This window comes from Paralichthys olivaceus, chromosome 19 (assembly GCF_024713975.1).
Source record: "Paralichthys olivaceus isolate ysfri-2021 chromosome 19, ASM2471397v2, whole genome shotgun sequence".
NCBI lineage: Eukaryota > Metazoa > Chordata > Actinopteri > Pleuronectiformes > Paralichthyidae > Paralichthys > Paralichthys olivaceus.
Window position 1 is genome coordinate 10330001 of NC_091111.1, and position 12104 is coordinate 10342104.

General features: G+C 41.5%; 1 protein-coding gene across 1 annotated transcript in view; it reads left to right on the forward strand.

The window, feature by feature from the left end:
• The window catches only part of LOC109632295 (3',5'-cyclic-AMP phosphodiesterase 7B), a 10874-nt gene extending 1372 nt beyond the window's left edge, over nt 1-9502 (forward strand). The window contains exons 2-12 of the mRNA XM_020091507.2: nt 4140-4229; nt 4653-4816; nt 4927-4990; nt 5098-5193; nt 5473-5573; nt 6385-6516; nt 6639-6730; nt 7407-7551; nt 7681-7777; nt 7990-8070; nt 8223-9502. Of these exons, the coding sequence (XP_019947066.1) occupies nt 4140-4229; nt 4653-4816; nt 4927-4990; nt 5098-5193; nt 5473-5573; nt 6385-6516; nt 6639-6730; nt 7407-7551; nt 7681-7777; nt 7990-8070; nt 8223-8434 (1274 nt within the window). The 3' untranslated portion in view covers nt 8435-9502. The remainder of the gene's footprint in view (nt 1-4139; nt 4230-4652; nt 4817-4926; nt 4991-5097; nt 5194-5472; nt 5574-6384; nt 6517-6638; nt 6731-7406; nt 7552-7680; nt 7778-7989; nt 8071-8222) is intronic.
• Nucleotides 9503-12104: the final 2602 nt, after the last annotated feature.

A 12104-nucleotide genomic window follows, 5' to 3' on the forward strand; every position in this document is an offset into this window, starting at 1 on the left:
TCCATTTAAATAAAGCTGTGTAATTATCTGCTGAGCCGCAGCTGCACTCTTGACACTGACATGACGCCATCAGTCGACCCCCTGTCCGTCTGTCGGGAGCATAACACCGATGACGCAAAGTAACATTGTTGACAGTTTGGCATGAAAGTGAAGTAGGGATGCTATGATGAAAAATACTGTCTGATACATTCATATCATTATCACTGTTAATATAAGAATGATACAAGGACTGACTGACAACTGGTTGTTGATCCTCTCATTTAGTGATTTCAGTATTTGAGTTTCATATTCACTTAACCAACTGACCCAAAAAAAAGAAGCAAGGTACTAGGTGATTCTTTGATGTGCCTTTGAAGAAATGATCCTTACTGTCAAGAATTGTGTGCATGTACTGACTCATCAGGGGGAAAATGGACAATCATATGCTGATGTCACTGCCTGTGACTTTCCCCTTGAATCATGATGATCTCATTCATTTGACGTCTCTTCACAGAAGGTGAAAGTCTGTCTGCTCGATAATTGATTTCACTCTTAAGATCAGAGAGATGCGTTGTCTGTGGTGATAGTGAATCATTCTTACATGTAGACTGAGAAGATCTGCATTATTAGCATATATACTTCTGAATAAAAGTAGAGGTAAGAGAGATTAAAAAAATACACAACTGGCAGTTTCAGTGTTCTGCATTTTACTCTACACTACAAACAGAACAAGCTCTTCATTGCCTAAAATGTATTCATTTCTTTTTGACATTCGGATATTGGTCATAACAAAGCAATGGGATAGGGAGCTCTTTAGGGCCACCAATTAATTAGATTTAATAATTTATTAAAACTATTTTTGAAGCTTAAATGCCAAACAGTTCACGGGTTCCAGCTTTAGGATTCGATTATATTACACAGATGTTTGGATTCGGGGTTGCTGATTGGTCTGATGTGGATCCGCACCACCATTTAATGAGTTTGTTTCTGACCTGTAACACATCCTTCCCCCAAATTGTGTGGTAATCTGTAGTTTCTGTGTAATCCCTCTACATATACAATACAACAATCAAACAACTCAGATGAAAATATAACCTCCTTGGTGAAGGTACTAAATCAATTCAGGTCACACAACAAAATATATGAAACAACATTTTATCTATATATTATATTATATATTTCACCATTACAGATCCAAAACATGGACTTTTAGAAAGTCAGTGAACAAATTATTGAAGCTGGTCTTCTAATCAACATACGTGCAGGCGTTACATCTGATTGTCCATCACTAGGATTACATATGATTTTAATGCAAACACACAGAGAGAGAGAACCTGTCAGCTCTGCCAGTGAGTAGACTGTATCTGGAGATTCCAGACAGCTGGATGCACTGTATGTTTTCATGTATCCAGATAAAGCAGCAGCTGCAGGCAGCAGAAAACATCATCTGCCACTGTGAGTTTAAAACATGTTTGTATTCGAGTGATGGCGCTACATATGGCAGCGACGTGTCCAACCGTTTCTTTCTGAGAAGGAAAACAGCAGCAAAGCCCAATTTGTGCCGTAAACACCCAAAGATTCAGTGAAGCTGTGTGTGTGTGTGTGTGTGTGTGTGTGTGTGTGTGTCTGTGTGTCTGTGTGCCAAGTGTGCGATCGTGTTTTCGCATTTGGAATCAGGGATTTAGGCTCATTTGCAAGTGTGTCTGTGTGGGTGTGTGTCTGTGTGTGAGTGCAAGTACACAGAGAGGTGCCTGTGCATCACCGCGTCTTTAAACACTCTTTAACTGATTCATGTTTTCATCCTAAATGACCCAGTTCTGCTCAGCGTGGAGACAATGACCTATTTACCGCACCGAGAGTTAAAAGAGGAGGAAGGGAAAGAGGAGGAGAAGCGAGGGAGAGGAGGGGGAAGACGAAAGGATGGATCAGATGGGGAGAGGGAGTGTTGTTGTTGAACAGGAAGGAACAAAGGATGAAGGGGGATTGAAATGGAGAGAGAAAGAGAGAGAGAGCGGAGGATGTGGAGAAGGGATCCAGTTGGGGAGGAATGAAGGATGGAGTGACACATAAAAGAGGAATATGGAGAGATAGCTGGAGTGAGGGAAGTGAGCCAGAGGGTGGAGAGAGAGATAGAGAGAAGAGGTTGATGTGAGTGTTACTGCAGTGGTTTTTTCCAGATGATGTATTTCCTCCTCTCCTTCCTCGCCAGCACACGGAATAAAAAAAAAAGCAAATAGGCTTTCCCCTCTTTTTCTCCTTTTCTTTGCTTGAACTAGGCCAACAGTCTTCTCCTGCCTCGCTTCCACAGCCTGAGTCACTCGCCCCAAACTGTTTATTTGTTTGTCTGAGTATGAAATGCATAAATAGGGAATGATGCCACTTCTCCACCATATGTTTTATGCATAGCCTCCTTGCCTACACAGCACACAAACACATGCATTTACCAAAACCATGGCACCTGCCTGCACACTTGTACAGCAAGATCAGGCAACCCCTGATGGAGTTACCGCCGTGACTCCGACCATCAGGTAGTTCAGCTGGGTTTGTTCGCGGCAGTTGTGATGTTATGTGGCCACCGCTGGGACATAATATGCTCCAGTTGCTCACATATGGTCTGTAAATTATTTAGTATTCCCATAGTTTTTAGTTTATTCAAGCGTAAAATGTAATGCTGTTTGCAGTGGTCCTCCACTGTAAAAAGAAAAAAGTTACTTCATTGAAAATGGCTGTATTATTTTCTAAATTTAGTTTAAATGCCATAAAATACAGTAAACTATAAAAAATGAAGGTTTTCTGTGAATTAATATAATAGTTAATTAAAGATTTTTCACACGGTTAATCAACTGCTTAAGGGTCTATTGAATGAATGTTAAATTACATTGAATTCTATTCCTGAATGTATGTATTTGTATATGTGGGTATTTTTGTAGAATTTTTTTATTGCTGTATTTTGATAGTAAGAGTTAACGTCTTTGTTCACCAAGTTCCTATTTTTCAACCCAAAAAAAAAAATATATGACCTCACAGTTGATTTCAAACTGTCCCCTGACATTAAAGATTTTGGAACAGGTTAGATTTGCTCCGTTTTTTCCGCAGGTGTCAAAGGCGTTCTAGAGAGTTGTTCGAGCATGTGTGTGCGTGTCCGCCAGCTGCTGTTCAGGATCAATAGGATTTTTTTACAGTGTAGTTTTTGTTTTGTCTTGTCGCTGGCTGGCCTCACGGTGTGTGGAGTGTGCATTTTAAACAGGGGCTCAAGGATCTGTTGTTTCTGTTGTGCTCCCCTCCGTCTGATTGTTGCTCACACAGCGAGGATTAAAACCCACAAGGTCACCTCAGGGACTCGAGACGTTTCCCGTGGAAAGAATTCGTACACTAGACAAAAATGCTTAATATCCTTTTAGGAGAAAATGTGCTGTCAGCATGTCAGGATTACAGTACATTGGCATCACGAGTGTGTACAAGTACCACACATTTCCTATTTTATTCTTGGAAAACATTAGTCAGCGGTTTAAATTGTGGATTTCATGTTTTACAATCAAACTCTTTACATAAAAAAGCCTTCTTTTGTAGCAGGAAACTACCTTTAGAGGGCACACAGATAATCTTTGTTTGAAATGAAGCAAATCCAACGATCATGCTGCTGTGTGACACCATAGTTAAAACAGGAATAATCACTGCAGGAACAGAACATTCGCAAGACATCGCAGCACCGATTCGATAAATAATAAAATGTCCAGACACGCAGCACAACAGCTGCAGCGTGGCATGAAATCTATTCTCCCTGGACAAACTCGCACCAGATGCATGATCTCCGGCTGATTCCGAGAAGTCAAAGGCCCTCTTGTTTCGCAGAAGCTGATTTAAAAGACGACCCTCAATCTAGTTTTATGAGTCTGATGATGTTGAAAATCAGGGAACACTTTGCTCGGTTGTCCTCTGGTCACCCTGCAGGCCACTCGATTTATCCCGCAGCCATCACCCCCTTCGTTTGCAAGCCTCTGTTCTGTCAGTCCCTTCACTCACCTTCTCTAAACTCTTCCCCCTTGAATGTTTGATTTATGGATCACGGTGGCATCTCTGCCAAAATGGGCAAAACAAAACATCCAAAGTACCATCAAATATTTCTATTTGCCCCATCTCTGTCTCCTTCCTCTCTTTAGATGATGGCACACTGAGCACTGGTCATGCTGATGTGTTGCTGGCTGAGAGACGAGGCTCCTACCCGCTGATTGACCTCCGCGTCCTGAAAAGTAAGCCCCCCCACACCCAAATACAGCGAACAATAATTGTCAGTCCACCAACACAAAACGTGGTAAAACTAAACTGTTCAATTTTCCTGTATTTCCAAATGTTTCAAACTTTAAAGTGTTTATATAAATGTTTCTATCTTCTTATACAGTGATAGACAAAGACAAAAATGATTAATCATGAAAACCTATAACACAATAATAAGAGCTAGTATAAATGTGATACCTGCATGTAAGTGCAGACAGGTCAAACTACTCATTTTGCTGCTTTCATAAGTGGGTCACTCTGTTGTCTACTTACCTGATGGAGCCCGAACACGACAGAGCTGCACACACTCTATGAAAACCACTCACTCACACGTAGCCAACATTTATCATGTGCTGTGTGACGTCCGCTCAAAACGAACTGCGTCTGTGTAATTCCAGCCAGTCTCCAGCGAGGGGAGGTAGAGTCCGGCACCAGGAAGAAAGTCAAGCGTCTGCTGAGCTTCCAGAGATACTGCCACGCCTCCCGGCTGCTCAGGGGGTTGGTGCCCCACACCCCCGGGTCCCTACACCTCCTGGACGACGACTACCTAGGACAGGCTGCGGTAAGACGGACGCACGCTCACATGCACACGCAGTGGTGCAGGGGTACAGGTATCCCCAGCTCATATGTGAATCACACATCAGCTCTAACAGCTGTTTTCTTTTGTTACAGCACATGTTATCAAAAGTTGGAACATGGAACTTTGACATCTTCCTCTTTGATCGTCTAACAAATGGTAAAATGGCCGTGCTGCTGACTTTCTGTCCTCATTGTCATTTTCTGTACCCTGTTGCTCTTGTGTTTTAACATTTGATTATTTGTGCCTGTGTATGTGTGTTGCAGGAAACAGCCTGGTGACTCTGATGTGCCATCTCTTCAATGTCTACGGTCTCGTTCAACACTTCCAGCTTGACATGGTCAAACTGCACAGGTTTCTGGGTAAGCTGCGAGAAACGCGACCCTGATTCAACCCATCTGCCCCCCCGTCCTGTTCTTAAACAACTTGAGGAGTTTGATATAAAACATCGCCAAACTAAATGAATCCAGTGATTAATATTCATCTGCAATTTTGTTGTAAATCTATCAAATCTAACAAACTTTCTGTACCAGAGTATTTCTTTTGTTTCATGCGATGTTTACCTTCAATTTTGGGGGAACTGTTCTGTCATCCATCTTTATAAACTGTCTATGGTTTGACCTCATCTCCTGTTTTGCCAGGTATGGTGCAGGAAGACTACCACTCCCAGAATCCCTATCACAACGCTGTTCATGCAGCAGACGTCACCCAAGCCATGTACTGCTACTTGAAGGAGCCCAAGGTAATAACAGTACTGTATTCACACGTGCACACATACACCCTTTTTCACTCTGTCATTGATTCCCCAGGCACTAGCTTCTCCTTCAGACATATTGTATAGCTACATTAGCTTTTCTCCCTGAGGGTAATTCCTGCTCACTTAGACCCAGCAACATCCATCCACAGTCTAGAGAGGTCTCCTGAGCAGATTAAGTGTTGCTGCATCGTCCGCTGTTGCTCTGGGAATCACTTAGTGATGCAGAGATTTTATTAAAAGCACACATGCTGGTGTGCTTTAGATAATAAACCATCAATATACCATTTTGTCCTTTTCTGACTGTTAAGTATGTAGGCGGTCCTTCAGATGTTGCCCAGGATGCATTTGTGTTCACACAGCGAAAAATAATGTGTCCACATGCGTCCAAGACCACCTCTGGATTGTAGAGTAAGTCAGGGTGCATTGAGGACACATTCAGATGAGTTTGCACTTAGAGGTGACCACTGAGTTCACTCAGTACGGATAATAATACCAGGCTTAACTGGGTCAGTGTATTAGGACAGACTTGTTAAGGCTCAGTAATCCAGAATATAAATATTTAGGTTGAAGGTCAGGTTTAGGTTATTTTCATCTTTATTCAGAGGGTGTTAGATTAAAAAATTGTGTGTTGAACCACAGTCAAAACAATGAAAACATAAAAATATAATCTTTTTACTCTGCACTGTTCTCTTACAAAATCAACCACCAAAAATAACTAATATCTTGGCTGTCTAGAATCTTAGATTAGCAGATTATCATGTTTCATTTGAAATAAGGGCACGTGTCTGTGTTGCAGCTGGCAGAGCAGCTGAGCCCTCTGGATGTGTTCCTGGGTCTGATGGCAGCAGCCGCCCACGATGTCGACCATCCCGGCGTCAACCAGCCCTTCCTCATCAAGACCAGACACCACCTGGCATCTCTCTACCAGGTACACATAATCAAATCATGTTCAAGTAATATATTCAAGTGCGGTCGTTAGCCAATCAAATACTCAAAGTTCCAACTGAGTGTGTTTGAAAACCCTTTGTTAATCGTACTCGTCCTGAACAGAACACATCCGTCCTGGAGAGTCACCACTGGAGGTCGACTGTGGGCATGCTGCGAGAGTCAGGACTGCTGTCTCACCTGCCTGCTGACATGTCGTAAGAACACACACACACACACACACACACACACACACACACACAGCAACCCAAACAAATATTTTACAACATTTTATATCTCACTCGTTGATTGAAGAATTGTGACCAAGATGCAAATGCAGTTGGACGTCACTTGTTGTCCCCTGCTTATTACTCAGTGTAAACCATAGACTGGACATAAAATGGACACAGACTGGGGGTCCAGAAAGTGAAGCTAATGTAGAAGTGCTTGAAACCTGAATTCTTTTAAATGACCAGCAGAGGGCGACTCGTCTCGTTGCATTATGAAGTCAGTTTCTATTTGAGTCATATGAGAAGATGACTATGACACATATTTTGTGAGCCTGTACTGCAAATACTGAAATATTTATAAGCCAACATGTAAAATTATATATTCACAAAAGTACATAATGCATAATTAATAACCACAACACACCAGCACATTTCATATGGTTCAAGGTTTTTATCATATTCTCCTTCCAGCCTGTATAGGAAAGTCAGGGTCAGTTAGAGACACTGACACAGGAGCTCTTCATTTACCATATCCCTGCAGAAAGCAGTAGAAAGTGTAGAGTTTGCACCAGGACATGATGAATCACCAATATACTACACTTACCTGTATATTTTTGAGCTGAACTTCAGGACAGGCATCAGTGTCACCCCTTCTGCTCTGCAGGCAGGACATGGAGCAGCAGCTGGGCTCTCTCATTCTGGCGACAGACATCAGCCGGCAGAATGAGTTCCTGCTGACCCTCAGAGAACATCTGGACAACCAGGACCTGGACCTTCAGCTGGCTTCACACAGGCATTTTATGCTGCAGGTATACTGCACACCCACCTCACAATATGCCCGTGTTCACAACAGTGTAGTATATCCAACCAGTTACCACACACTTTCTAATTCTTATGTGGAATTATACAACAGTACATGTGAATCTCTCTGCCCTCAGATTGCTCTGAAGTGTGCAGACATCTGTAACCCGTGTCGGGTTTGGGAGCTTAGCAGACAGTGGAGTGAGAGAGTGTGTGAGGAGTTCTACAGACAGGGTGAGTCAAGTGTCTTCCTCCAAATCAAGATGAAAAAAACATCATTTGAGAACATGGTTGTGACATTTGAAAATTTTTGAAAGTACCTTTTTAATTTAACTATTAATTGTGACACTTTTTGAGACACTTAAAGCAACAAATGAGAAACTGAATACTTTGTTTTGTACCTTCTGTTTGTTTGAAGACATCATTTTTATTGTATTTAATTACAGGTGACCTGGAGAGAAAGTTTGACTTGGAAATCAGTCCTCTGTGTAACCAGCAGGCGGACTCTGTCCCAGCCATACAGATGGGTGAGTACAAAAGACACACACACACACACACCAAGGTCATTATGTCTTTGCGTGTCCCTGACAGAAGATGTTCAGGACTCACTGAGAGGAGGCTGCAGGTGAACTCAGGTTCAGCATCTACGTCTCACCCTCCCTGCCTTTTGCTGTCGTAGGTTTTATCTCCTTCATCGTGGAACCTCTGTTTGAGGAGTGGCAGCGTTTCACTGAGCCCAGCCTGCTCAGCCAGACCATGATGGGTCACCTGCACAAGAACAAGGTCCGCTGGAGCCGCCTGCGATACGCACAGACCACATCAGACACACAAACGCACCCTTCTGATGACGAGCCCGAGCCAGAAGGAGGGGGCGGAGAGAACATCCCTTAATCTTCTGCCTGTTTCTCGGGGTGTTTTAATCTTCCTTTGTCAGTGGAGCAGAGGAGTGTTTGTCAAACCTCCTTGTTTGTCCTCCAGCGTATTTCCTCCCACTCCTGGGTGCTCACAGTGGGAGCACAGGATCAGAGTCTGGCCTGGATTACTGAGATATGGCTCCCTCTGCTGGTGCAGAGGATTATAACACTGCAGGAAAAAAGACTGGGACAAATCCATGATTAAGGAAAAGGATGGATGTTTTAGTAAATAGATGCCAAATGACAAAGTAACGTCACGCTCTCAAACTGTGTGAATTCTTTCACATTTACCGAGGCATGGGCGTAGAAGTGAAAGGTAAAGATTGATGACAGAAGAAGGATCAGCAGAGACAAATGTGCACACTGCTGCCAGAACGATAAAGAAAAGCCAAAACTATAGACGATTCTAACAAGTCAGCTGGACTGTTCTTTAAAAGATGTTATGAGATAAGAGGATTATATGAATATATCAACTATACTATTCTTTTTAAACTTTTAGATGACACATATTCAACTCTTTTCACTTCTCTCTTTTTGTACAGCTGGCACTTCGGTTGGATGCGCCGCGTTTCACTGAAGTGCGTTTTAACTCTAAGCACTGAGTTGGTATGTCAAGGTATCGTAAAGTTGTATTCTGTTTTATCCTGCAAGACTGATTCTATCACTCACTGACACAAAGTGGCTTTAGCCGAGCAGCTCAAACTCTGATTACCAATCGTCACCAGGATGTCATCGGCCTCCGGCTGACTCACAGTTGTGGAAAACACAAGTGAGAGCCTTTTTGTCTTTTTTATCCAAGTGATGTTGCAAACAGAGAAATCTGTACCCACTGTGATGTACGACCACATCTCTTCACATGTCAAAATATCCAGCCATGTGTAAACCTTTTTACTGGATATCAGGAAACACAACTCTCTCTTACCTTTGTAACAACTCGATGGGTGCGTTTATTTATCCAATAACCTCACTCTTACGAGCCTTAACAGCTATTTGGTCTCTGTGAAATACTGTTTTTGGAAATCCAGACAAAACTTTTCTTACACGGTCAAGTTGTTATTGCCTGTTTTTTCTTCAGCCATACCAGCAGAATGAAACACACTGTTTGTTTCAGTGTTTGGTTCCGACTTGGCCTCACACTCAGTACTAAGGTGCCAACGTACTATTCTGATACACTCACCCACTGCTCTGTTACCTCTCTAAGGCTTTTCTATATCACTGTCTTTTTAACACTGGGAGCAGGCACTGTATGCACTGTATCTTATATAAATTGACTTGGGCCAATTGGTAACTACTGATACTTTTAATTCTCACATCTAATTCATTATTTACTGCAGTAAATATCAAGTGAATAATACAGATAATTATGTACTGTCATTCATTATTCGAATGTGTAAGATTTAATTGCCTAAAATGGTACTTAGATGTATAATCTGAGTGGTGAAACTGATCCACGTGGAGCTGATGCAACTTAGAAAAGTATTTGTAAATATTAGTTGGTCCAGGTGTAAGAGGTACTGATATAAAACAGTAGTATTTTGCCTCTCGGCTTGAAATATGTACAGATAAGGTTTTTGACTCATGTCCGACACGGTCGAGGCTGAGTGCACGGTGCCAACAGAGGCCCCACGTCTTCCCTTAGCTATGACAGAAGAATAAACCTGAGCTTTATGGTTCTAACAATCCAGTCCAACACATAGTCTATTCTACAGACAGCTCAAATATTCAGAAGTTGAGAAACCAATAATATAATAATGAATTTATGTGAGGTCTTTTTAAAAAAAAAAAAAAAAAAGTACACTAACTGTAATATTCACCTTTTCTATGAGGTGTGGTGCAATAAAGTTAGGTCACTGGCCATGTTGTAAGGAAGAGGCCATGTTCATTTCTATCTATAGCTCTGGTTGTTTGAGTTCCTACGTCCTCACTTTAGCACTTACTGAAACTCCCATTATACGTAGAGCCACCTGCTCGTCTGAAGTGTGCACTGCTGTCACTGTTCCTGATCTCGCTACTGTCACGAGGTCACAGACTATCTCTGGAAAGCCGCCACTGATTCCATTTACTGTAAGATACACACTCACTCATAGTTACCTACTGACCGATTCAGCTTTCAGAGTCGAGAGCTAACGAACGGCGTGAAACGTCACTAAATACTACCTAAAACTGCAGTATTTTTACTCTACGCAACTTTTACATGTCACTGCTGTAGTGTAGACATCTAGTTGAGATAAGCATGGGCTGCCTTGTATTTGAATACCTCTCAGATTCTGCGACGATACAGGGTGTCGAAGCCATACTGGTTTTAATATCAAGAACAAATAAGTACTGAAAGTCTTTATTAACTGTTTTTATACCACAGGGATTATTATTATTACTGTACCAGATAAGTAGCATCTTATTAAAAAGAAGTCTGTCAAAGAGATTCAACTAGTATATATATATATATATATATATATATATAAATATATATATACACACATATATACATATATTACAGTGCCATTATGAGATCGAAAACAAGAATTCAGCAGAAATATCAACTTGTCGGTAAACTATAAATATTTTTTATGCATGTGCACTGAGATTATTTCCTTTTTTATGACCTGAGTAAAGTTCCATCCATGTTCAGAAGTAATCACTGAGCTCAATCAACCAATCCTGAGGTGCTGCTCCACCCCAGATTTAACTGTGTAGCCCACTAATCAAATTTTCACCACTGCTATCAGTAGGAAGTGGAAAATATCTTGTTTGCGCTAAATGTTTTAGACTCAATCAAAAGCCACTGTCACTGAGATAAGTTTCATTTAAATGTTGGTTTTTTTCTGTATTTTGCTCAACTGTGATCGACCTGCAGCCAAAACACTGAGACTGATGTGAGACAAAGCAACAGTTGTAGAGGTAGTGTCTCTCCATCATATCAGGTGGTCTTCATGAATCCGGTTGTCGCGGACACTTAAATGTCCATCATCTCTAAATGGGTTTTAAGATTTATATTGTCCATGTCAGATTTAAGGTAGAAACTCAGAAACTCATTCTCCAACTCGAACAATCTCCTTCTTTTCTTTTCCATGCACATGTTAACTACTTTATGGACTTAAAGCAACACTATGCAACTTTTACTGAGCGCCCTCTGCAGCCACGAGTGGTTGTCCCCGGCTTCCTGAACCAGAGGAGCCGCCGTTTTAACAAATACACCAAACTTTGTTTCGAATTCTTGATGTTTTCTATATGATATCTCTGGTGTGAGTATTTTTAACTGATCTACAGTTCGGCATTACTCTTAAACTTGCTGGACCCAATTCTGGGGAATTAAACTGACGACTATCTGTCAGTCACCGATCCTACCCGCTCACCAAAGTTACACAGAGCAAACACTTATGAAGCTGCTATTGTAAAGTAAAAAAGTGACATAATGTTGCTTTAAAGTCTTAAAAGTAATAATCAGCTTAATAGTTATTGTAGAACTTTTGAATGAAACCTTTCAAATGAAGCTCTGACGTCTTGACTGTAAACATCTGTTCTGATAACCAACCTCTGAGCACTGTGAAATACAAAATAAATGTTATTCAATTAACGTCACACACATATTACTGTGCTTTGTCTTCCAAGAAAATGCGATTGCCCACTAGATGGCAACACAAGCATAT